General features: G+C 35.4%; 2 protein-coding genes across 2 annotated transcripts; both read right to left on the bottom strand.

Annotated features, from left to right (window-relative positions):
* Positions 1–5,466: 5,466 nt before the first annotated feature.
* Positions 5,467–11,235, bottom strand: LOC127642949 (B-cell CLL/lymphoma 7 protein family member A-like). Its single transcript, XM_052125417.1, has 6 exons — positions 10,924–11,235; positions 9,334–9,415; positions 7,894–7,990; positions 7,262–7,432; positions 7,051–7,148; positions 5,467–6,786 (listed from the first exon to the last, which is right to left on the bottom strand). The coding sequence occupies exons 1-6, from the start codon at positions 11,013–11,015 to the stop codon at positions 6,721–6,723; spliced, it is 606 nt and encodes a 201-aa protein (XP_051981377.1). The 5' UTR covers positions 11,016–11,235; the 3' UTR covers positions 5,467–6,720.
* Positions 11,236–11,328: 93 nt separating this feature from the next.
* LOC127643047 (cilia- and flagella-associated protein 251-like) lies at positions 11,329–26,538 on the bottom strand. The gene is made up of 20 exons (XM_052125584.1): positions 26,054–26,538; positions 25,575–25,715; positions 24,517–24,626; positions 24,236–24,344; positions 23,909–23,989; positions 23,672–23,749; positions 23,546–23,590; positions 23,245–23,447; positions 22,907–23,095; positions 21,583–21,833; positions 21,166–21,317; positions 20,690–20,863; positions 19,793–19,977; positions 18,159–18,273; positions 17,814–17,977; positions 17,313–17,403; positions 16,965–17,108; positions 16,612–16,840; positions 11,943–12,023; positions 11,329–11,600 (listed from the first exon to the last, which is right to left on the bottom strand). The coding sequence occupies exons 1-20, from the start codon at positions 26,273–26,275 to the stop codon at positions 11,482–11,484; spliced, it is 2,883 nt and encodes a 960-aa protein (XP_051981544.1). The 5' UTR covers positions 26,276–26,538; the 3' UTR covers positions 11,329–11,481.
* Between the last annotated feature and the right edge of the window lie 300 nt (positions 26,539–26,838).

The following is a 26,838-nucleotide window of genomic DNA, read 5'->3' as shown; positions in this document are numbered from 1 at the left end:
TCCAACAGATGTTAAAGGCTGAAATCAATGTTTATATGGAGACCAGCTGTTCCTCAGTATCCTCTGTGGGCGTGGCTTGGGAGGCACTTAAGGCAGTTCTTAGGGGTTGGATTATACAGTATGCCTCATTCACCAAAAAATTCAAAGCACGAGAACTCGTGGAGTTGGAAGAGAACGTTAAAAGTACCGAGACAGAGCTGAAGTGCCAAATGCCATCTGATGGCCTCAGAGAATTGACCTGATTGAAATAAAGATATAATAATATTTTGTTGCGGAAGGTGGAGTTTTGTGTATTCAGGGCAAGACAGTCATACTTTGAGTCAGCGGACAAATCAGGAAGCTTTTGGCTAAATATATAAATCAGAGACAGTCTTTTTCTAACATTCCCTCAGTGAAATCTGCTGGTGGTGAAATATTTAACTGATATTGATATTAATAATGCTTTTAAAGAATTCTATCTTGATCTTTATAGTTCCACATCTTCGATTATTAATAAAGATTTTAGAAACGTTGTGGAACATTTACATTTATGCATTTGGCAGACGCTTTTATCCAAAGCGACTTACAGAGGCCTTATTACAGGGACAATCCCCCCGGAGCAACCTGGAGTTAAGTGCCTTGCTCAAGGACACAGTGGTGGTGGCTGTGGGGATCGAACCAGCGATCTTCTGATTACCAGAAGACCAGTTATGTGGTTTAGACCACTACACCACCACCACGCTAATGGAACCATTAGATCTCCCTAAACTGTCGACTGAGCAAAAAAATTATCTTGATTTTGAGATAACCTTGGAGGAGCTTGGCGAGGTAATTAAGGCCTTGCCTACAGGCAAGCCTCCAGGGTCAGATGGTTTTGCCGCTGTATTTTTTAGATCTTATGCTACAGAACTGGCTCCACTTTTGTTAGAAGTTTATATGGAAACATCTAAGAATGGAAAGCTTCTGTGAACCATGACAAGCCTGGATCAGTCTGATTCTTAAAAAGGACAAAGATCCAAGTGAGTGTAGGAGTTACCAACCAATTTTCCTGATCCAGCTAGATATAAACATTTTGTCAAAAATTCTTGCTAACCGATTACGTTATGACATCTCTTATAAATATAAATCATGTGGGGTTTATTTGGGGCCGCAGCTCTTCTGATAACATCAGGCGTCTCATCAATATCATGTGATCAGTGGGGAATGATCAGACTCCAGTCACTGCCATCTCACTTGATGCCGAAAAGGCTTTTAAAATGGTCGAATGGGATTATATTTTTAAGGTTTTGGAAATATACGGGTTTGGGAAAACTTATATTAGTTGGATTTAGTTACTTTATAGACAACCAGTAGCAGCAGTACAAACGAATGGATTCTTTTCAGATTATTTTACTTTGGATAGGTCTTTCCCCATTATTGTTCTGTCTTTCCCTGGAACCATTTGCAGCTGCGATAAGAAAGGAGGATGATTTTCCAAGGGTGGTGGTGGGAGGTGTGGCGCATAAGATTTTGCATTACACAGATTATATTTTATTATTCATCTTTGACTCCACTAGATTTATGCCTTGCCTGCACAGATTGATTAATTCCTTTTCTAAGATTTCAGGACATAGTCAATTTGTCTTAATTCGAAGCTTTGGCTCTGACAGCATACTGCCAAGTAATGGCTTTTCAACAGGGCGTTAACAGGGCATTAAGTATTTGGGCATTTTATTCCCAGCAAATTTGTGTGATTTAGTTAGTTAATTTTGTGTCAATGTGTGTGTCATTATATTTATCTATGATTGGGAAGGTTAATGTTATTAAATTGAATTGTATTCCAAAATTCAACTACCTGCTACAGTCTCTCCATGTAGATGTCCCCCTCTCTTATTTCAAGCAATTTGATAGCATAGTGAAGTCCTTCATTTAGAATGGTAAACATCCCAGATTACATGTCAGTAAGTTACATAGGCTGATTAAATAAGGTGTGCTAGGTCTATACAAGATTTACTTTTATTATGCATTCGGTCTCAGACATTTAGCTCATTGGTCACTTCCACCTGAGGGAGTCCCTCCCTGGTTCTATGAAGAACAGAAAGTTCTTGCCCCTATTTTGCCATTGCAAAGCCTTTCTATCAAACTAACCAGAGAAGTTAAGTTACACCCCATTATCTCATATTTATGTTATTTCGCATTTGCACGCTGTATGGACAAAATTGTCCAGACTGTTTAATTCTGATTTTTTTTTTAAAGTTGCCTTGAGCATATGGCAGAATCCAAAGTTATGTATTAATAAGTCCCCTTTCTGCTGTTCAGTGTTGAGATCTTTTTGGTTCAACATTTTTTGGATTCACAAATCTCAGTTCTTTAGGTATTTACAGCTGCGCCACCTGCTCTGTACTATTTTGGGCGGTAGTATACACCCCCCTAAAGCGACAGATACTTTGGAAGTGGTGATTACTGCCTTTGGTAAAGGCCATGAGGCATCATTGAATTACTCCCTGCTAATGCAGAGTCTTGGGGATGGAGCTTCAACCTCTCTCAAGAGATTATGGGAGAAAGATTTAAACTTAATATTGGAGGAGTGTGGGCTAGGATTATAAAAAAACGTGAAGTCTACATCTAGAGATGCAAGGGTGCGCAATTTAAGATTTTACATAGATTCTATTGGACCCCCTCTAGATTGTATAGGCTGGGTCTTAAAGACACACCCACCTGCTGTCGTTGCCAATCAGAACATGGAGACACTGCTCATGTTTCTTGGTTAGTGTTAAGATACAAGAATTCTGGTTGAGGGTCCAGAGTTGTATGGGCGACATTTTTGGTACTGAAATCTAATTTTGCCCCAGACTCTGTATTTTAGGTGATGGGCGGTCATTGATGTAGGGCAGGGGTGCCCAATACGTCGATCGCGATCTACCAGTCGATCGCAAAGGCAATGCTGTTAGATCGCACAAAATTTAAATGTGCTTTCATTAAATTTTCATTAAAAAAAATAATAATTTATATATATATATATATATATATATATATATATATATATATATATATATATATATATATATATATAACCACCATGACAACTAGGTTCAGCCTTCAATGGGCTTCAGAGAACAGAGCGCGAAATTGCGAAGCTAGCAGTGTTTGAGACTAGCTACCAGCAGCTACTGCCCTGATTATGTAAAACTGTCTGATTCAATTCAGTGCAAGTCATCAGAATAAGGTAAATGTTCTGGCTATTGTAATCTATTGTGCTGTAGGTGTTTTGGGTTTAGTGTTAAAACTGAATGATATCAACATTGAACATTTATTACATATATGTTCAATGTTAAACCATATATATATATATATATATGGTTTTTTTTTTTTTTTTTATTAATTACAAGATTAATTCCATGTAGGTATACAGTAGTCCCAACAAGCATTTAAAAAAAAATGAAACTATTTTTTAGTTGGTAGATCTTATTGAGTTGGTCATTTAAAAGTAGATCATCATGCAAAGAAGTGTGGGCACCCCTGATGTAGGGGATAAGTACATGAAGAATTGGGTCCTTGCCGGTGTTATGATAGGCAGACATGTTATCCTTAGAGGATGGAAGCCAGCTGGAGCCCCCTCGTTTCGTGAGTGGTACGAGGAGATGGGCAGGGTAGCAGCTTGGGAAGAGTTGTCATAAAGAAGGCTAGGCAACATGGATATGTTCATCACAAAGTGGGGCGACTATTTGGCCTTTAGACTTTGGGCTTTAAACAACATTTAAAACGTGTTGTTTAAATGTGTGTGTTGTAGCCATTTTGTTTTTGAACGTATACTTTTATGTATTTCTAAATATTTTCTACTGTTTTGTTGTATGTTTGTGTGTCTTTGTCAATTACAAATGTTTGTATTGGGGTGGGGGTGGGGTAAATTATTCGAGAGGTAGGGTTGTAAATAATATAATGTGATTTTTTTTTTTTTATTATTTTATGTTATATGGAATAAAATTGTTAATACATTTTGAATTATGTATCCTGGTTATTACAGATAAAAGAAACATGTTTTGAGTTTTAAACAAAAACTAAAGGAACATTCTTATACATGCTGCATTCCATATTAATGTAATACTGGATTTTCTTTAGTTTGTTGGATGGTGATACTGTATGTTTTACTCTCATGACAAAGGTGACAAAGCTAAGGTAAAAGTGTATGGAAAGGTGTACAATGTTCCGAAAAAGGACATAAAGTCAGCATAAAAGTAATCCAGACGGCTCCAGTGATTAAAATCATGTTTTCATAATAGGTGTGGGTGAGAAACAGATCAACATTTAAGTCCCCCTTTTCTTTTCTTTTATTTATCACCACTTTTACTTCCACATACTACTTCTGTTCTTTGGCGATTCGCATTCTGGTTGGAAATTGTCAAAGATGAAGATTTAGAGTAAAAAAAGGATATAAATACCCATTTCTCACCCACACATATATCACTTCTGACAACATGGTTTTAACCACTGGAGTCATATGGATTAGTTTTATTCTGCCTTTATGTGCTTTTTGGAGCTATAAAGGTCTGGTCACCATTCACTTGCATTGTATGAACCTGCAGAGCTCAGATATTTTTCAAAAAATCTTTTGTGTTCTGGGGAAGAATGAAAGTCACACTGATGGGATGCATGAGGGTGAGTAAATGATAAAGACATTTTTAATTTTGGGGTGAACTATTACATTAAACTGATGTTGACATCACTGCTCTTCACCTGAACGTGGATGAAGCACTGCAATGCATTTCTTACCATAGAAAACCTGAGATTTATGTTGCTACCATCAGGTATAAAGATGGTTATGATCACACGGAAGAGCACCGCGATGATGAACGGGAACTCGATCCTGCCTGTCCTATTGCCTCTGTTTCTAAGGGCTGCCCGTGACTTAATTTTCCGACATAAGAATGCACAAATTGGTTCTGGCAAATGTCAGATTGAGCCAGTGAAGCTGGAGCTGGCCTGTGGGAGTCTTCTGTTCATTAACTATCCCACTAATACATACTACTATCACAGTCTTCCGGCCCGCAAAAAGGTCAAAACATCACACATCAACCTCACTTTCAGGTGCATGATGACAGACAGACAGACAGACAAGTGGCATTAAAATAGAGTGACCGTTTCCAACCTGGTATCATTACAGACCATGTACTGTAAATCTTGCTACCTCAAAATATGAGAAAGCTTTGCGAAATGGCAGTGCACTTTTATCACATAGTTATTATCTGAAATGCTTCTTTTGCCATGTTTTAGCACAAGCAGATATCTTTTGCACACACTTTTTTTATATCAGTATATTTCACTTTCTGTTAGTATTGGCATAGCCTCCTTTACTGGTCTTAAAACCAGATGTACAGTAAAATGGTCTTATGATCACAGTAAAAAAAAATCCATACATAAACATTGTAATATGATGTCCACACCATATTCAGATTTGGCACAAAAAAAAAAAAAAAAAAAATTCAGGAATATTGGAAGGAAATTGTTTTATTATATATTTTGAAGAAAACCAATAAACTACATGTGGAATAAATAGGTTACACACAACCATACTTCTGTACAAGACATTTCCATTATCGACAGGGAAACAAAACAATTTGGTCCCAATGAATACATTTTGCTAAAAGTTTCAAATATTGAACTACAGAAGGCAATAGTTTGGTGAAATACTGTGGCAAAAACATAAGGGTAGCAAAACTTAGTATAAATATATACATTTTATTTTTCAAGCAGACATAACAGAGTAATTTAGAATAAGTCATAGTGTTAACGTTCCAGCACTGCTGGTCTGAGAATGAGGTATTCACACAGCTGTCCACCCATAACATGCCTGTGTTACAATCTAATCAATGTCACATTAATTCCTTGGACGACACAAGCAGTCAGTATAGTTGCTGATAAAACTATTTCTTTGATTTGACATTTTAAAATTATGCAATTATTTTTATTCCTTGTGTACAGTGAAAGGTTGTAGTGCTGTTAAAATGGCAACCAGCATTTCAAAGCTTGTCTTGAACACCACAGTTTAACTGAGCAATAGTGGATATTAAAATGAGAAGCAAAATGTGGGCACTTTGAGATGTATGTAGAAAACACCCATCTCCAAGTAACACAAATGCGCTCAACCAAATAAGACCTATGCTACAGGCTACAGTCTTCATAAGAGAACTTGAATGACAACTTGTGACTAGTACCATTCGAAAATGTAGTTTTTTTTTTAATATTTAGCTACTTAAGGTGAAATATCACTATTCAAACTACAGCAGCAGAAATCGTTTACGTTCAGCATGATTAAAAAACAGTGTGTTGACCTTCCTGAGTGAACAAGAAAAGGTGAGTGATACAAATTTTAAAGATCGCAAATGGCAATTGATATCAGTGCCAATTTGGAAAAACTATGGCAGTTCCAGTGCTGTTTCAGTTGACAATACTGATCTTTGCAAAAGAAGTACCATGTAGTGATTGTAGGGTAGCATGAACCATTTTAAGATCTGTAAAATATCTCTGCTTTATTCTGAACTTTTACTCCATTCATGTTCCCATCTATTATGGAATTAAATGATCCAGGCTTGCACTCAACACTGGAAAATGACTGCAAGAAACAAATGGTTTTCTCTGTAAAGGTGAATGGATGGTTGTGGTGAAGGCTGTAGAAGTGAAGAAAAAAACTCCTTTTCTTTGTGATGTGTTTCAAGAAAAGAAACTGGTATCGCAAATGTCATGCCAAATACTGCCAAAAGACAGTTAGCTTTCCTCAGAGGAAGAATCCATTTTCCCTTTTTTGCTTGGGGGAGCACCATCTTCCAATTCCTTCAATAGAAACCATTGAATCAGTTTTAAAGCAGAAAAAAGACAGCCGATACCTGACTGAAAAGTTTTGCCATTTCTTGGTGAGGAACAAGACAAGGGAAATAGGTTAAATTATTTAGTCAAGTCATAGTTCTGGAATAACATAATAATAATAATATAAATGTAATTTCAACTGGTTTCTTTCACAGCAATGAATGTGAGTAGCTCTCAATAGATTTTCATAATTTTTTTTTTCCTGTTGCAAGAGATGATTTGGGCATATACCTGAGCCGATTTTGAAGAGACTAAAAGGTGTTCGGAATCCGCCTGTGACTTGCTGTCCCTTTTAGCTGTTGTAGACTCTAATGAGCTGTGATTTTGTTCTGAAAATAAAGAAGTGTCATCAGATGCAGTACCCTAAAAATCCACAAGCAGATCAAGCACAGAGGATAGTATGTTTTCCATATTAATTAAGGACTTCATTTCATTCACTAACCCTTATGATCCTGACCAGATGAAGGCTGTTTGAAAGGACATTGGTCACTTTTCAAGTCATTGCCGTCACTCTGAGAAGCTGCCGTGGGTTCAGGTGTAGGACTTGTGTTGTTGCTGTTCTCTTGCTTTAGTGGAGATGAGTCTGCAATGGAGCTCTGGTTACTGTTATCATCTGTATGTGAAGAACAGAAACAAGATAAAAAACAAAACAAATGCTTGATTAAACTTTTGCCAATCGACCAGTACATGTCTGTTTATGGATGGTTATGTGTCAGAAAAGCAAATGACTTCAATTCATTATGAATTCATTAATGTTTTACAGTTCATGATCCCCCTCTATTGGATAAAAAGGATAGTGCCATTCTAACCCATTGATTATAATGTTCAAACTTCATAAATTATGTGAAATAACAGGACGTTTTTTGGGATGATTAAATATTTCATATATGTCTAGAAGACTAATTTTTTAGGAATCCCAAAGATAACACCTTTGTGCCCATTTTCATATTGTGCTACAGTCTTATAGCTTTAACAACCACTATAATCTATAATAATTGCCTAGCAACAGTCAGAAAAGGCAGCCGTAACATTATTTGGAGATGAGACTGATAAGTAACAGATCTATAGCATTACCATGCATATCCATCATTCCTGGAGAAGAGCTGTTCTCAGGTGTTGTGACCTCAGAACCATACTTGTCATCTTTGCTCTTCTTCTTGTTTTTATTCTTCTGCGTTACATACATAAATGCATTGTCATTTTTTTCTCTCCATTTGGCATTGAGGAGAGCAATCAATCAGTGAACAACATCTTTAAAAAAAAAAATAAGACAAATCAAGCAATGTTCACTTTGTTATACTACAATTTATTAAAAGTGTAATGATCTGGGCCACCAGCAACTAGAAATATATATATATATATATATATGCTCTGCTTCAGTATGTCACAGTACATGTTGGCATTCATGGTTCCCTCAATGAACTGTTGCTCCTCAGTGCCGGCAGCACTCATGCAGCCCCAGACCATGACACTCCCACCACCATGCTTGACTGTAGGGAAGACACACTTGTCTTTGTACTCCTCACCTGGTTTCCACCACACACGCTTGACACCATCTAAACCAATAAGTTTATCTTGCCCTCATCAGACCACAGGACATGGTTCCAGTAATCCATGTCCTTAGGCTGCTTGTCTTCAGCAAACTTTGCAGGCTTTCTTGTGCATCATCTTTAGAAGAGGCTTCCTTCTGGGATGACAACCATGCATACCAATTTGATGCAGTGTGCGGCGTATGGTCTGAGCACTGACAGGCAGACCCCCCACCCCTTCAACCTCTGCAGAAATGCTGGCAGCACTCATACGTCTATTTCCCAAAGACAACCTCTGGATATGACGCTGAGCACGTGCACTCAACGTCTTTGGTCGACCATGGCGAGGCCTGTTCTGAGTGGAACCTGTCCTGTTAAACCGCTGTATGGTCTTGGCCACAGTGCTGCAGCTCAGTGTCAGGGTCTTGGCAATCTTCTTATAGCCTAGGCCATCTTTATGTAGAGCAACAATTCTTTTTTCAGATCCTCAGAGAGTTCTTTGCCACGAGGTGCCATGTTGAACTTCCAGTGACCAGTTTGAGGGAGTGAGATCGATGACACCGAATTTAACACACTTGCTCCCCATTCACACCTGAGACCTTGTAACACTAACGAGTCACATGAGACTGGGGAGGGAAAATGGCTAATTGGGCCCAATTTGGACATTTTCACTTAGGGGTGTACTCACTTTTGTTACCAGCGGTTTAGACATTAATGGCTGTGTGTTGAGTTATTTTGAGGGGACAGCAAATGTACACTGTTATACAAGCTGTACACTCACTACTTTACATTGTAGCAAAGTGTCATTTCTTCAGTGTTGTCACATGAAAAGATAAAATCAAATATTTACAAATATGTGAGGGGTGTACTCACTTTTGTGATATACTGTGTGTATGTATGTGTATATATATATATATATATATATATATATATATACACATACACATACACATACACAAACAATTTAAAACTAAATTTCACCTACATCATCTGACTTGGATTCTGTCACTGGTACCCACTTGTAAATTCGCAGTGATGTGTCACCAACAGTCACCCATTTCTTCTCCCTGGAGAACACCACATGCATGTCAATGTTAGACTGATATCAAAGACAAAGGATGCAATGGCAAGCCAAATTGAGTTGATGAGTGAATAAATGTACAAATAATCTGGTGGGGTATTACCAATTTAATATAGATCAGAAATGTATTCAGAGGTATTTCTGTCTAAAGAGCATTTCAGATTATATACAGCAAGTTATTTTCAACATGTTATCACAGCATCTCTAGTACTGTCCAAATGTCTTATGCACATTATATTTTTCACAAAAACATCTGTCTTAAAACGGATATTTGATATATTCTGCTTTTATTGTATTAGTAGTAAAATCCATTTTAGATGTCAATGTTCCCTTTGCAAATAGAATTGAATAGAAGAACAAGGAGCCCTACAACAGATGGTTTGGTCTCACAGAGCCTGGATCTCAACATCATTGAGTCAGTCTGAGATTACATAAAGAGACCAAAGCAACTGAGACCGCCTAAATAGATAGAAGAACTGTGGTGAATTCTCCAAGAAGCTTGGAACATCTTATCTGCCAACAACCAAGAAAAACTCTCCAGGTGAACCAAGGAGAACTGCTGCTGTTTTAAAGTCAAAGGTGGTCACACCTAATATTTATTTAGCTTTTTTTATGTTTACTGGTCTGGTATGTCATTAAGGGATAAATGCAACATTTTTCACAAACGTTTGCACAATACTATATACTAGAATATTTTACTCTAAACAGACAGATTTTAAAGTGTGTTTTTATTCAGCAATGGTGTAGTGATGGAGGCAGTATGATTAAGTGCGTAGTTTTGATACTATGTGTAGAAACATATTTTAATTCAATAATAATGTTCCTTTAAAAAAAGTGTATAAGCTGACAAGGAGAGATCGTTTTCAAAAACCTATTCAACAATAATTTTATAAGAAGGCTATCTATTTATCATAAACGAGTAAATTAAACCACACTCAATGTTCTTTAGAAACATACATTTGTTCTGGTTATTGCTTATGTCATTATGTCTCAAATGTTTCTTCATTGTGAAAACTGTCAGAGTGTAAAAGCGTGGGCGACGCTGAACCTCCGCGCTGAATTTAAAGCCCCTGTCGCACACGTGCGCGAGTCGCTCAGACAACATGAGTGAAAGTCAGCGGCACTTTTGGTTCGGTACGGACACGATGCGACGGGCGTTTGACTCCCCTCGGCTCGAAAATCCTTTCCAGCCGGCATTACAGGCTCAAACAGCAAAGCCTTCATGTGACTGCAACGAAATGGCTTCTTGGATCAACTCACATACAAATTTTATGGAAGAAAAAATGTAATCTAAAATTTTCCAATTTTTTTTTATTTAAATAGCGCGTAAAAACCGCGCGACGTTACGTGGACACAGCACAGCTGACTGGTATTTCTGACTTCAATTGAAGTGGATTAAAGGCTCTCTTTCCTTTCATTTCATTGTTTCTCGTCGTCTCTCCTCCCCCACAGACTGGCTGTACTGTTCGTTAACGGGTGGACGTTCTCTCTTACCATTTCCGCACTTTTTCAATTGCAGCCATAACCCGCTTGATATCAACTTTCGCCCTGCTCCGCGTCTCCGCGCGAACCGACCTCCCCGACATTACTGCTGTTGGTAAAATATCTGTTTGCTCGATCGCTGTTTAGACACAATGCGAATGCACACAGCACAGGAGCGAGGTGGGGTTTGTGCGCCTGCGCCGACGCCAAATGCCCTCGAAGCATGAGACTGAGAGACGGTCAATGCGGGCACACGTTTCGATCCTTTGTTGGGGACTAAAAAAGAAAATTACATATTAACATATTGCTGAGTGATTTGATCGAAGCGGAAAGACAACAATGGTAACAAACATTTTGAATACAATCATTTATTTCCACATGACTGTTCGCATTTTAATTTCTTCTGCCAGTGCGTTTCTAAAAAAAGTTAAAATTACACCGAAATAGCAGCTCGGTGACAAAAAAAAAAAAAAACATTGTTCCACTACACAGACTATAAATAATTTATTTCTTTCTTTGCATCAAGTATACATTTTAGAATAGTTCAATGGACAATTTAGCTGTTGCTGATTATGTGTTGTCTTCTTGAAGAAGCTCCAGCGTGGCAGCAGAAAATCCCAGAACATCTGTAGCAAATGTCTCCATGGTGATTTCAGGGGGTAGCAAACTCTCCAGCAGAGACTCTGAATCTATCAGATATATACTCAGTTCAAGTTGAACAATGCTTGAGATAAAAACGTTGATATATTTTACAATTCACTTTTGTATTTTAGTTTAACACTCCTTGGCATTCCCAAGATATCAAAGATACTAGGATGATCATGCTGTTTATAAAAGTAGAGATAATTCAAATATAGTAGGATATGTAAAGACAAAGTGCACTTTATTATACACGTTCCCTCTGGATTCCCTTTACAAAAACTAAAAACATCTACTGATAGAATATACCCCAAAATTCCAAACTTACAAAAGAAGTGACCAACAGTCACAACAATAAACAAAATATAGTGGTTTACAGGACTTCAACATACCTGTGCAAATGCTTTCCTCTGAACTAACACCTAAAAGTGCTGTAAAGCTGTCAGCCAACTCATCCTCAGTCATATGTTCACCTGAAGTTAACATACAAATGTACTCAATTTAATTCATCAAAGAAATCACTCGTTCAACAAGAGTTACAAAAATTGTATGTACAGTACAAGAGAGCTTTAACAGAACCTAGTTCTGTGTTTGTAAATGTTTCAGCAGAAATACCACAGAAGAATTTGTATTTATATTATTATTAAATAAATATTTAAGGTGTATGCTGTTACAGAGTAATATAAAAGCCAATTTATGCCCTGTAAAACAATTGTGCTTTGGTAAATTATAATTATGAGATACAAATTAATAATTTTTAATATTAAGTTAAAATAATGAGAAACAAATCAATCATTTTGATATTAAAAATCCATTTTTTGAAAGAAAAGTTAATATTATGAGATTTAATAAGTATGAAAACATACATAAGTATGAGATAAAAAAAAAATGAAATATCAAAACGATGAGATATTTATGATTTAGCATCTTAAAATGATGATATACTATTTCAAATATTACTTAGCATCTCATAATCATGATTTAACATGTCACAATTGACTTAGAAACTCATAATTATGATTTAGTATCTCAAAATGATGACTTAGCAACTCATAATTATGATTTAGTATCTCAAAATGATGATTTAGCATCTTAAAATGATGATTTAGCATCTTGCAATTATGATTTATCATCTCATAATTATGATTTAGCATCTTAAAATGATGATTTAGCATCTTGTAATTATGATTTATCATCTCATAATTATGATTTAGTAACACATAATTATGATTTAACATCTTAAAATGATGATTTAGCATCTTGTAATTATGATTTATCATCTCATAATTATGATTTAGTATCACATAATTATGATTTAACATCAATTATAGATATCATAATTAGATCTAATATCATAAATCATAATTATGATTTAGTATTTCATAATTATAATTTAGCATCTCACAATTATGATTTAGCATCTCATAATTATGATTTAGCATCTCACAATTATGATTTAGCATCTCATGATTATGATTTAGTATCTCTTAATTATGATTTAGCATCTCATAATTATGATTTAGCATCTTAAAATGATGATTTAGTATCTTGTAATGATGATTTAGCATCTCTTAATTATGATTTAGCATCTCATAATTATGATTTAGCATCTTAAAATGATGATTTAGCATCTCACAATTATGATTTAGCATCTCATGATTATGATTTAGTATCTCTTAATTATGATTTAGTATCTCAAAATTTACTAAGCATCTCATAATCATGATTTAGCATCTTATGAGTGATTTAGAATCTCACAATTATGATTTAATATTTCATAATTATGATTTAACATCTCATAATTATGATTTAGTATCTAAAAATTGACTAGGCATCTCATAATCATGATTTACCATCTCGTGATTATGATTTAGCATCTCATAATAATTATTTAGCATCTCACAATTATGATTTAGCATCTCATAATTATAATTTAGTATCTCATAATTATGATTTAACATCTCCGTTATGATTTAGTATCTCAAAATTTACTCAGAATCTCATAATCATGATTTAGCATCTCAATTGACTTAGCAACTCACAATCATAGTTTAGCATTTCACAATTATGATTTAGTATCTCAAAATGGACTTAGCAACTAACTCATCACATTTAGCAAATCAAAATTGACTTAGCAACTCATAATTATGATTTAGCATCTCAAAATTGGCTTAGCATCTCATAATCATGATTTAGCCTCTCAAAATCATGATTTAGCATCTCAAAATTGGCTTAGCAACTCATAATCATTATTTATTATCTCATAATAATGATTCAGCATCTCATAATCATGACTTAGCAACTCATAATCATGATTTATCTCATAATTATGATTTAGCATCTTAAAATTATGATTTAGTATCTCATAATTATGATTTCGCATCTTATGATTTAGTATATCATATTTATGACAGCATCTCATCGTTATGATTTAGTATCATAATAAAAAATTAGCATCTCGCAATTATGATTTAACATCTCGCAATTATGATTTAGTATCTCATAATTATGATTTAGCATCTCAAAATTATGATTTACTATATCAAAATGTACTTAGCATCTCATAATTACGATTTAGCATCTTAAAATGATGATTTAGCATATCATAAGTGTGATTTAGTATCTCATAATCATGATTTAGCATCTCACAACTGACTTAGCAACTCATAATCATGGTTTTAGCATTTCACACTTATGATTTAGTATCTCAAAATGGACTTAGCAACTCATAATTATGATTTAGCATCTCAGAATTGGCTTAGCATCTCATAATCATGATATAGCATCTCAAAATTGGCTTAGCAACTCATAATCATTATTTATTATCTCATAATCATGATTTAGCATCTCAAAATCATGATTTAGCATCTAAAAATTGGCTTAGCAACTCATAATCATTATTTATTATCTCATAATCATGATTTAGCATCTCAAAATCATGATTTAGCATCTCAAAATTGACTTAGCAACTCATAATCATTATTTATCTCATAATTATGATTTAGCATCTTAAAATTATTATTTAGTATCTCAAAATTGGCTTAGCAACTCATAATCATTATTTATTATCTCATAATAATGATTCAGCATCTCATAAGCATGACTTAGCAACTCATAATCATGATTTATCTCATAATTATGATTTAGCATCTTAAAATTATGATTTAGTATCTCATAATTATGATTTCGCATCTTATGATTTAGTATATCATATTTATGACAGCATCTCATCGTTATGATTTAGTATCATAATAAAAAATTAGCATCACACAATTATGATTTAACATCTCGCAATTATGATTTAGTATCTCATAATTATGATTTAGCATCTCAAAATTATGATTTACTATATCAAAATGTACTTAGCATCTCATAATTACGATTTAGCATCTTAAAATGATGAGTTAGCATATCATAAGTGTGATTTAGTATCTCATAATCATGATTTAGCATCTCACAACTGACTTAGCAACTCATAATCATGGTTTTAGCATTTCACAATTATGATTTAATATCTCAAAATGGACTTAGCAACTCATAATTATGATTTAGCATCTCAGAATTGGCTTAGCAACTCATAATCATGATTTATTATCTCATAACAATGATTTAGCATCTCATAATCATGATATAGCATCTCAAAATTGGCTTAGCAACTCATAATCATTATTTATTATCTCATAATCATGATTTAGCATCTCAAAATCATGATTTAGCATCTAAAAATTGGCTTAGCAACTCATAATCATTATTTATTATCTCATAATCATGATTTAGCATCTCAAAATCATGATTTAGCATCTCAAAATTGACTTAGCAACTCATAATCATTATTTATTATCTCATAATCATGATTTAGCATCTCAAAATCATGATTTAGCATCTAAAAATTGGCTTAGCAACTCATAATCATTATTTATTATCTCAAAATCATGATTTAGCATCTCAAAATCATGATTTAGCATCTCAAAATTGACTTAGCAACTCATAATCATTATTTATCTCATAATTATGATTTAGCATCTTAAAATTATTATTTAGTATCTCAAAATTGACTTAGCAGCTCATAATCATTATGATTTAGCATCTTATGATTTAGTATATTATATTTATGACATAGCATCTCATCATTATGATTTAGTATCTCATAATAATGATTTAGCATCTCACAATTATGAATTAGCATCTTAAAATGATGAGTTAGTATCTCAAAATTATAACTTACCAACTCATAATCATGACTTAGCAACTCATAAACATGATTTAGCATATCATAATCATGATTTAGTATCTCATAATCATGATTAGTATCTCATAATCATGATTAGTATCTCATAATTACAGCTTAGCATCTCATAAATATGATTTAGCATCTCATATGTATGATTTAGCATCTCATCATTTTATCTCATCATTTTGACTTTTTATCTCATAATTTTGACATCTCAAAATAATAACTTTTGATCAAAAAATATTCATAAATATGACTTTTTTTTTGTGGCAGAAATGGGCTTCAATAAGTCTCTCTCTGTTAATTATAATAATCTTATCTCTGTTATCTTAAATCCCAGATATAAAATGTACAGTACCAGTAAAGCATGTAAAGTATTTGCCAGAGGGCTTGGGTAGCTCAGCGAGTAAAGACGCTGTCTACCACCCCTGGAGTCACGAGTTTGAATCCATGGCATGCTGAGTGACTCCAGCCAGTCCTCCTAAGCAACCAAATTGGTCCCGTTGCTAGGAAGGGTAGAGTTACTTGGGGTAACCTCGTGATTGCTATAATGTGTGGTTATCATTCTCGGTTGGGTGCGTGGTGAGTTGAGCGTGGATGCCACAGAGAATAGCGTGAAACCTCCACACGTGCTATGTCTCTGTGGTAATGCGCTAAACAAGCCATGTGTTAAGTTGCGTGGATGGAAGATGTCAGATGCGGAGGCAAATGAGATTCGTCCACCGCCACCCAGATTGAGGTGAATAACTAAGCCACCGCGATGACTTAGAGCACACTGGGAATTGGGCATTCCAAATTGGGGTGGGGGAAAAATAAATAAAAGTATTTACCTCTAGCCTGTAGTAACTCCAGCAATCCATCTCTGGAAATAGCATATCTGCCCCCATCATCTGGTCTTCCAAGCACATGGAAGGCATTGCACAGCTCCTGTCTGGAAATGCCAGCGACAGGTCGGTGATTGACATAGAGCTTAATGAACTCCTCTAAATCGATGTCCGTCACATAATTTCTGGTTTCAGCATAGCGGCTGAACTTCACCTCATTCAGCATGTCTTCCAGCTGCAACAAAGTGAAACCTTGCATTGACAAAAGGTTTTTGTAATTCATCTAGACAACACTAGTCTACCCATCGATGACAGGTCTGAATGACAGAGTGAATTTGTGATGGCAGAAATGCTTATACCTCTTGTTCAGTGGGATAAAAGCCAAGAGCTCTCATTAAAAAGGGCACATCAACTAGAGGTATGCGTGTGAATACAAGCCGTGTTTCCATGGTGTCGAGGTCCTGATTCCGTAGTTGACAGTAGTAAAAATATTCCTCCATTTCCTAATAGAAAAAATCATAAGATTTGCAATGGAATTCATAGGAATGCAAACATGTTAAAGGAATATTATGATGAGACTTTATGAATTGAGCAATGGTTAATGTAAATGCATAAAATATTTAGTTGCAGTTTTGTAGAAGAAATAATTTTTTGATTTATAGTGTGACGAGACAAAAGGAAAGCATTAAAATGAGGAGAGCTCAAACCCTGAAGAGCTGTCCATCTTTCCCTCCCTCCAGAAGATTTAAGAAGGGCAGCATGTCTTGTCCTCCTAGAGCAGCTGATGCCTCTAATGATCTGCAGGTAATTTAGAAATTAATAAAAGAAAGTCACCTCTTTTCGTGGTGTGGATGAGACAATAAACTGTTACATATAACTGTCTAACTTGTAATAAATTTCTATGATTTACACATCGTGCCATCATACAATTTATATCAAGCCGCAGGTAAGAAATCTCACATAAGGAAAGAGTTGTATTGGAGAAATAAACAACTTAGGAACCAGCAAACAATAAACTATAAGGAACATACTTTTATTGGTAAATGGCAAGATTACATTTGTCCCTAATAATTAGAATCAGAATCTATACTATTTTAGGTTTTCAAAACTTTGGTGGCAGAAAATCTCCACCACAAAAAAGCAGTACAATAAATATTGAAATAATGTTTTTTCAGTTCGTTATCAGGGCGCATGTTCTCTAAACTTACGATAAACTGAGCTCCCATGAAAAGACAGTGCAGTCTGGTCCTCCAGCAGTAAACGTGTATCTACCATCATAAGAGCAAGCCAGAGTAGAAACGCCTGATGAGTGACAGACCATTGCGAAAGACTTGTGGGGGTTTCCATCCAGAGGCAGAATCTGAATGCCAATCTGCATGAGAGATTACAGGAATTAAATATAGAAGTACAAGTCATAGAATTAGCAATAAACCAGGCATAATGGCTTATGATGATAGAAACTGACCAGTGGTAATATTAGTGATCAATTTATATATCGTTTGAGTCATACATTTTATGTATGGTTTCATCACGTGGCTTGAAACACATTATACCTTATCTTGTGTTATATATGCCATATAACAAGACTTAGGGTCTCCGCCCTTAGATGTGGGTAGGATGGCCATCTTTTTCACTGGAGAACCATAAGAGGGCCCAAGAAGTGTTTTTCTACATATCAAAGACAGATTCACAAATTCACTAAATGTTTCTGAAATTTTTCAGAGATTAGAAATGATCCCCTAAGATAATTCTAAGATCATTATTAGCCTGATACTACAGAGCTGCAACTCCTAAGACCACTCACATGAAAACTGTTAAAAAATATATATGTTGCTTACCTAGAGTAAAAAATATTTCATTTAAAATGCAGTGCTGTTCAGATCAGCATAGTCTACATAGCAACTAATTATGTGAAATAATGAAATAACATTTTGTGTGTAATATACAGTACTGTGCAAAAGTTTTAGGCACTTGTGAAAAATGTTGCATAGTGAGGATGTCTTCAGAAATTACATAAATAGTTTTCATTTAACACTCAAAGCTAAATCAATATTTGGTGTGATCACCTTTGCCTTTAAAACAGACCCAATTCTCCTAGGTACACCTGGACACTTTTTCTTGGTTGTTGGCAGATAGGATGATCCAAGCTTCTTGGAGAATTCACTACAGTTATTCTATCTATTTAGGCTGTCTTGATCGTTTCTGTCACTTTAAGTAATCTGAGACTGACTCGATGTTCGGTGGGGAGCACTCTAGGGCAATGCCATCTCTTGCAGAGCGCCCTGTTTTCAATTCTAAACTTTTCTATTCGCAAAAGTAGTCTAAAATGTATATTTCCTATTGACACACTAAAGCTGAAAATATAAATAATCATCTTATGACAATTTAAACAAATAAATGCCTACAATTTTGCACAGTACTGTACTAACTGTCAATAATAATAACTAAACATGAGAAGGACATTTTCTTTCCTTATTACTTGTTTATATTGTGTTTACCCTAGCTATGCATATGGCTTATTAAATATAATAGGTTACATTTTACTTACTTCCCACTAGCATATACTGTATCATTCATTGTGTATTACTTCAAAAAATAAAACAGATTATTTTCTCTTAGTTTCAAGCAAATTTGGTTGAGAACAATTTCATTATAAGGAGCTTCAGTAGACCTGCAAATCCACAGACCTTTAAGTTAGTATGACCTTAGTTAACATTAAGTAATTTCCCCTGAAAAACACATTTCAGATGAAAATTCTTCCCAGATTCTTCTACATTTTAGTCTTTGGCTATAGTCACAATAAAGCTGTTTATCTTAACAGAATAATTAAACAATTTCCCTTAAATTATTTCCTTTTTAAATCAGAAGGCAAACAAAATACCCTTAAAATTCCATTATTTTATCCATTTTGAGGTTTATTAATTAATTTCCCAATTTTAGTTTTTGCACAAATCACTTTTAGACAGAATGGTTTGTCTTATGATTAATTTGAACTAATCAATGAAGACTGTCCTCTTTTTTTTTCTTCTTCAGTAACTTATTGAAGACATCAAATAAAACATCCTTTAGGATGTCCTAATTTTTCTTTCCTAAAAATAATTACTTACATGTTGCCACTGTATTTTCTAATGATGTAAATGTACAAAAATATAACTTAATAGGCTAATCCCAGCTTTTAATTGCAAACCTGCACATTTTGGAGGTAGCATTGATGAGCTTCATTTTATACAGATTGGAAGCTATAAGGAGGAAATGCTCAGGCGTCAAAGGAGGATACCACACCATACAGGTGGGCACAGCACTCTGCTCGATCCGTTCAGAACTTAAAATCAACAATTCATGTTCATCACTGTTCTGAAGATCGTACTCCACCTGTTAAGAACAGACATGGTAGTTGTGATGTATTTAACACAGTTCAGCAAGTTAAACACTTACCAAGTAAGCAAGACTCAATTTTAAATGAGCTCTTCTTAGACCTGTAAAACCCACATTTGAAGTGTTTATAAATTGGATGGGCAGATTTTAGGTAGGGTATTGTCTTTTCGGGGACATAAAACATTTTTGTTCAGACAATGCAACAGACAAGGTTATGAAGTCATGTGGCAGGGCATCTGGTTCTAGTAAATAATACATCACAAATAACAAATAATTGTACATTCAAAATGTGACAATATATTGTCTACTTACTTTCCTGCACAGAATAAAACATGCAGCTTTGAAATATGTATTTTTGTTTTAAGCAAAGAGGTCAGTGTGTGACGTTTCCATCTTCCGATGGTCATGTGTTCTCTTGTCATCCAGATTCGCAGGTCTGAGTTCAACAAACTTCAACTTTTCTCCACAGCAGAATGCAATATTTTTTTGCATAAGCTTGCATTTTCATCCCCTGTGTTACGATACATTTTAATGGGAGTGAAAGAAGTCCAAAGAGTAGTGTGACCGGGGCTTCACACTGCTGGAAAACATACATGGTGGCACTATACACAAGGCATAAAGATCTGACATATTCAGACAACTTAAAGCCTTCACACTCCATGATGATCAATGGCACACAGTGCCTAATATCAGTAACTCAGGAACTTACCAGCCTGCGATCCATGCCAAGAGAGAGGAGGCGAGGCTGATTGCTGTCTAAATCCACTCCAAACAGTAGGTCCAGAATGGGTTTGTAATGGGAGTGGTGCCTGCCCTGGTACTTCCAAATCTCCTGGGTCCCCTCTTTACATAGACGGAGAAACGTTACAGCCTTTCCAGTGTCCTGGCATGAGAGAAATACAAATGGGGAATCTGATTATCCAATAAAAAAAAATAAAAAAAAAAATAAAATACAAAGGACACAATTTAAACTACTGAACAGTACACACAGCTAATATTCATCAAAAAGTGATGAGACAATGGGATACAGATCAATAAACCAGTATTGACAGAAGCAAGTTAAAAGAGTAACCACAGTAAAAAAATAAATAAAAGGGTTTTAAAGTATCCAAAAGCTGAGGTGTGTCACTTACTAAATTGATTTTGGTATTCTTATTTTAATGAATGCAATAAAATCATACAAACCGCAGCAGCAAGATAGAGTGAGTCCTGGGAGAAAGTGAGGTGGGTAATGCCATCCTGACTATACTGCAAACACTGTTCACCATCACTCTGAAGTGTACTGGCATCAAGAACCTGCAAAGCCCCACTGGCATAGCCCACTGCCAAGTAAAAACCTAGAACAAGACAAATTTACATAACATGCATACAAACATGTCATCATAAAATTAGTTTTAATAGATGGTATGGATGCATTTGTTGTTTGTATTTACTTAATGTCTAAACAGTCTATTAAATTAGACAATGTTAGGGACATGTCTATTTGTATATAAATACAAATTTATCAAAAGACTTGAACACAACTCTGTGTCATATAGTATCTGTAGCCCTGGCTAATAATAACAGCACAATGTTGAAGACCATAGTTTTTTTGTAGTTCACCTTGTGGATCATAGGTAATACACTGGATTTGTTTGTGGAGCTGGAAGACTCTGCTGCAGACAGCCTCTTTCCGTTCATAATTCCAAACCTTAATGGTGCCACTATAGCTGCCCATAGCTACTAGCGGTTGTTTGGGGTGGCAGGCAACTGCTTCCAAATGTTCTTCATGTTCCTCCAGGAGAGTCAGCGGAACATTTCTCTGTGCGTTTACATATACTACAGTTGCACGGGTCGTAGAGAGCACAAAATTTCTGTAAATGGAAGGACATTATATTATTATATTATATTCTTAAAAACTAAGGTGCATTGCATATTGCATACTTCTGTACTCTTCTACGCCATATTGTAGTGCAATTAGTACGAATAGTATGTTCACACTAAAAATGTAACAAAAAGAAGTGTACTAAGAGTACCCAGATGATGTACTACATCAACCGAAAAAACGTGTGGAATGAGTGTTACCTGTTCGTGTGAATGTGGCAACTACCAAAACTTCTGTGAAGACAGCACCCTACATTTGTAAGTTAAATGCTTTACCATCACCCCATGTGTGTGAATATTTATGTTATTTGTAATATAAGTTTTGAACTGAGTTTGGCTAACGCACTAAAATGCCACTTCTGTCATCTGAAAAACAGCGAGTGCTTCTGTATAGTAAAAACATTAGTTCCATTCGGGACAGTATTTTAACATTTATACACTAGATGGCTGAGGGCATAGTATATATTGCAAGTGCATAGTGTATTGAATTATTTGAGAAACAGATTAAAGGGTTAGTTCACCCAAACATGAAAATTCTCTCATCATTTACTCACCCTCATGCCATCCCATATGTGTGTGACTTTCTGTCTTCTGCTGAACACAATCAAAGATTTTGAAGTTTTTCTCAGCTCTGTAGGACAGCAATGTTTCTCACCCACACCTTTCATATTATGTCTGAACTCATGGATTTAACATATAGTCATAGTCATATGGATTACTTTTATGCTCCCTTTATGTGGATTTTGGAGTTTCAAAATGTTGGCACCCATTCACTTGCATTGTAAGGACCTACAGAGCTGAAATTCTTCTAAAAATCTTAATTTGTGTTCCGCTGAAGAAAGAAAGACATACACATCTGGGATGGCACGAGATTGAGTAAATCATGAGAAATTTTTCATTTTTGGGTAAACTACACCTTTAATAGGAGGTACATTTTCTATTGGAAACAGGGTTTTGTGGAAGACAACATATTAAAACATGTTATTTTGTTATGCCACATTTGTGATAATAAATCTGGGATCTTTTTGAAAGCAGCAACCTATTATATGCAAGGGACCCTCACCTTATGATTAATGGTTTGGCACTCAGTGTGCAGTCTTCCTGATATCCCAGGCTGTTAGTCGAAGGCATTTCTTTGGAAAAGGAAATGGATCTAATGGGATCCAAACTAAACTCTTTGTACAAGATGATGAGCTTGAGATTTTCATCATAGAATGCGATGTGCCCATTCACATCACCAGTAACTATAAAACTACAGAAAGAAAAAAAGCATATAAAAGAGTAAAGTACAACAACAGAAAACCTTGCAACATTAATTTGCTTGATTTGATGGTGGTTTTAATTGGAAACTTAAATTGTATTTATGTGTCATACATGTGTGTTCATATGTATCATCTATACCTGTCAATCAGAGTCAATACAGAGATTCCTTGCTTCTGGAGAGGGATGATTTTTATGGCTTTCCTCACTAGGGGTTGACGTGAGACAGACTTACTCTGCTTGTCCCAAAGAACTATATTCCCAGCTGAGGTGGCTGTAAAAGCCTGCACACCATTACAGTGGAAGATGGATTGGCTTAGGGAGCCTAACACCACATTGAAGGTCTGAATGGGGATGGATTTGTAAGGGGTCAATGCCAAAAGCAGAGCAGAATACAATTACAACAGAACATACATATTTGATGAATAATTGTTCTGCTAACCTTGTTAGACATTTCAGGAGCTGAGTACTCCAGATGTCCCCTTTCCTGAGCAACAAAATGTATTATCATATGCAAAGCAAAGACAATTAAAATGATTCTTACAAAGGTTACTTAAATAATTCTTACCCAGTTAAAGAATAGAACCTGATTTTTACTGTTGCTGAGCAACTGTTTGCTGTCAGAGGGATTGAAAAGTATTTGATTCTGGGGAAAAATGGAAAAAAGTTAATTAAAAGATAGATGAAAAATTTACTAATATTCAATATTTATAAAGAATTAAGACATTCCAGCTCCTCAAATCACATACAGTATGTGTACAGTCTTGGTATAGTAATCAGAGCACTGCACACTTTTACTACATACCTGGCAACCATATTGTGGGCTGATGTCAACTTGGCATTCTGGGCTATCGCTTTCATTTGTCCAATCCCAAATACACACTCTCTGATGTATATAAAACAAATACATAGTGAATCAGAGGATTTATGGCCAGCAACAATATTTTGTGATTTTGATATTTTGACTGTTATCATTTTTATTAAAGTTTTCATTAAAAGACAACTGATCTCTTATGCTAGAAATTGGACATTGTGTTTATACCTAGTGTGGGTGTACAATAAACAATGATATATAAAACAAAGAGATTAGACATTAGAAAAAACCCATAGACTCCAATGTAAAGCTTCTAACCTGCTCTATTCCAGCTCCAACAGTCACCAGATATTTTGAATCCTTTGATAGTGCCAAGGCAGAAACTCCACCTTCGGGATGACAGTCAAACAATGTCCGCACAGGAATCCTACAACACATGTTATAGGCCATTGTTGAATGGATAGGAACAGGTTTTTGGAAATAACATTTTAGCATGTTTATTGTAAAAGGCAAGACTGTCAACTGTCAATTAAGGGTAGATAGCGAAAATAATATACAAGTTACAATCAAATACACTCTAACAGTTTGGTCAGTGTTACCCTGTGTACGAGTCCCATATGATAACAAGACTCTCTTGGCCCTTGTCAGCTGTCACAAGCCAACGTCTGTCCTCGCTAGCACACAAACAGGTGATTGGACTGCAGTGGCCCTGTAGGCAACAAACAAACTAGTTATAACTTATATCAGATTGTAAATTGAGTATTCACCAAAAATTCACTGTTTAGGTGGATTGTAAATCATACATACAGTTGTGTGAACATACAAAGTAACCATTAATCCAACAAGTGAAAGGCACCCCTTTACTACCATTAAAGATAAAAATGCAGTATGTTTTATGTTGATCAAGAGTTAAGGTGTTAGGCTACTGTAAACCCTAATGTTGTCATTACTTGAAAAATAAATTTGTCTTAATGAAACATTACATGAAATGTCAGTTTTTGGGCTCACAACTCAAATACCTCTGCTCCTTGAACTTACTTAAATCCATAGATTTAAGGTTTGAAGTGTTTATAACACCAACAATTGTGTACAAATTGAGGCTATGGGGAATACCCACAATCCCTTGCACTTGAATCATATAATTATGTTTTCTTGGTCAAAGGGAACAGATGGGGGCATTCAAATAGTTGTTATAAAAACAAATAGTTGTTTTGTGTGACGTCACCATTAGAGTGATCTGTGTCCCCTTTGGCAAAGTTGGACCCTGTTAACCTGTTATCTCAGTCTACTTGTGCATGTGCAACTGAAATACAGGCTTATATGCATTTCTGTGGAGAAATAAAAGTATTTAATGATTAAATTAGAATCAGTTACAATCTTCTTTATTAGAGCTAAATTTGAGCAAATTCAATTAAAATGATTAAGTAGGAACAACACTATTTAAATAGCATCATCTCGTTAAATAGGTAAGTTAATTCTATGTGAACACCAAGTTAAGTGGACATAATTACACAAGTTTTAGAGATAGCATTATTTAATTAAGTTGAGGGTACAAGTTTACTCAAACGAGTGAACTCAACTTATAAGGGTTTTTAGTGTAAAAGTTAAAATTTCATTTCATATACTTCCTGAGATTGTAATCAAATGAGTGTCTTACTTGTAAGAGATGTTGAGAATTGGATGAGTAATCGTACATGACAGCAACATGAGCACAAACATACAGGATGACAAGCCTGTCTTTATCCTGCAGGCTGAGAACAGGTAAGGTCTGGTTGATGCCAAAGGCCCAATCAAGGACCTGCAAGCACAAAGGCCAACGTTTTAGATACAGGTCTGAATAAATATAGTGTTTATTAGTCATAACAGACTTATTTAGACTACATTAATATCAAATGGTGCTCATTTCATAGGGTAATTATTACTTCTACAACTACACAACAGTCTTTACTGATAGGTGTGTAGTAAGTATTTTTAACCCCTGAAACTGATTTAAAAATTCTAATGCTTAATGTTTCTACCCTCGCCTACATGACTGGCCAATGTGAAATGTAAAATTCAAATTCAGAAATTTTCATGTTTAAGCAGATGTTTACTCTCTCAAGTGACAAATAAAACAGTACCATATTGCATTATTACCAGTGGATTAGATTTGGTCCTGTTCTCTTTGGGAATATCAGGCAATGAGGTGGCTGTGTAAACTTGTGAGTCCGACATATCCTCTCGTTCTGATCTTTCAGTTCTTCCTTTTTCGTCCTCCTCACTTCTTTCTTTATTTTCACCCTGTTGCCCTGCACCTTTAGTTTCTTCATCTGTCCCATCAGATGGGGTTCCAGTGGGCGTCCCGTTCACCGTCGACATTTCTCGTTGAGACTCAGACTTGTCAGGGTGAAATCCCTGCTGTTGAAGAACTTGCCAGCTGAACCACCAACCACAAGCGGATTCGAGGTGTCAAACTTGAACAATCAGAGACTCTGCGCGTGTCGTTTGCTAGGATAATTTTTGACTTTGAGCGCTCGAAAATAATTATGTATGACAAAAGTGCGTCCTTAAATTTTTTTTAACAAAGTTGAAACCGGGTAATAAGCCAACAGACGTGCGTTAATACTTGAGAATGTTGCAAGTATGAGTCAAATACGAACGTCTTAAAATGCGATAGGTTCTTCATCTATTCATTTGTATTACACACGCATCCTGTTGCTAAGATACGGTCACGTGTGAAGGCAGCAGGCCAGAGAAAGCGCAACCAGAGCAAAACTGGATCCGGTGGCTCAAGAAACACAATATTTTGGTCGATAAAAACTTATTTTAACCGATGTGTGCAGAATGCATTAATCAGTCGCAAAAACGTGTCTGTGAGAAAAATATATATATATGATAAGTTTTGCATTTTACTATTTAGGAGTATGTTTCTTGTTGTCTTT

This window comes from Xyrauchen texanus, chromosome 4 (genome assembly GCF_025860055.1).
Source record: "Xyrauchen texanus isolate HMW12.3.18 chromosome 4, RBS_HiC_50CHRs, whole genome shotgun sequence".
Classification (NCBI taxonomy): Eukaryota; Metazoa; Chordata; class Actinopteri; order Cypriniformes; family Catostomidae; genus Xyrauchen; species Xyrauchen texanus.
The sequence above is the reverse complement of the archived record's forward strand: the minus strand, read 5'-3'. Positions and strand labels throughout refer to the sequence as shown.

Bases quoted from the DNA above. Each gene is read 5' to 3' on its own strand.
- LOC127642949 (XM_052125417.1), bottom strand. From the start codon at position 11,015: ATGTCGGGGAGGTCGGTTCGCGCGGAGACGCGGAGCAGGGCGAAAGTT. The intron at 9,416-10,923 runs GTAAGAGAGAAC...GGTGTTCTCCAG, and splicing joins ATTGAAAAAGTGCGGAAATG to GGAGAAGAAATGGGTGACTG. The intron at 7,433-7,893 runs GTAATGCTATAG...CTTCACATACAG, and splicing joins AGGAATGATGGATATGCATG to ATGATAACAGTAACCAGAGC.
- LOC127643047 (XM_052125584.1), bottom strand. From the start codon at position 26,275: ATGTCGACGGTGAACGGGACGCCCACTGGAACCCCATCTGATGGGACA. The intron at 23,448-23,545 runs GTTAGCAGAACA...ATCCCCATTCAG, and splicing joins CTCCTGAAATGTCTAACAAG to ACCTTCAATGTGGTGTTAGG. The intron at 17,978-18,158 runs GTATAATGTGTT...TCTCTCATGCAG, and splicing joins CATATATAACACAAGATAAG to ATTGGCATTCAGATTCTGCC.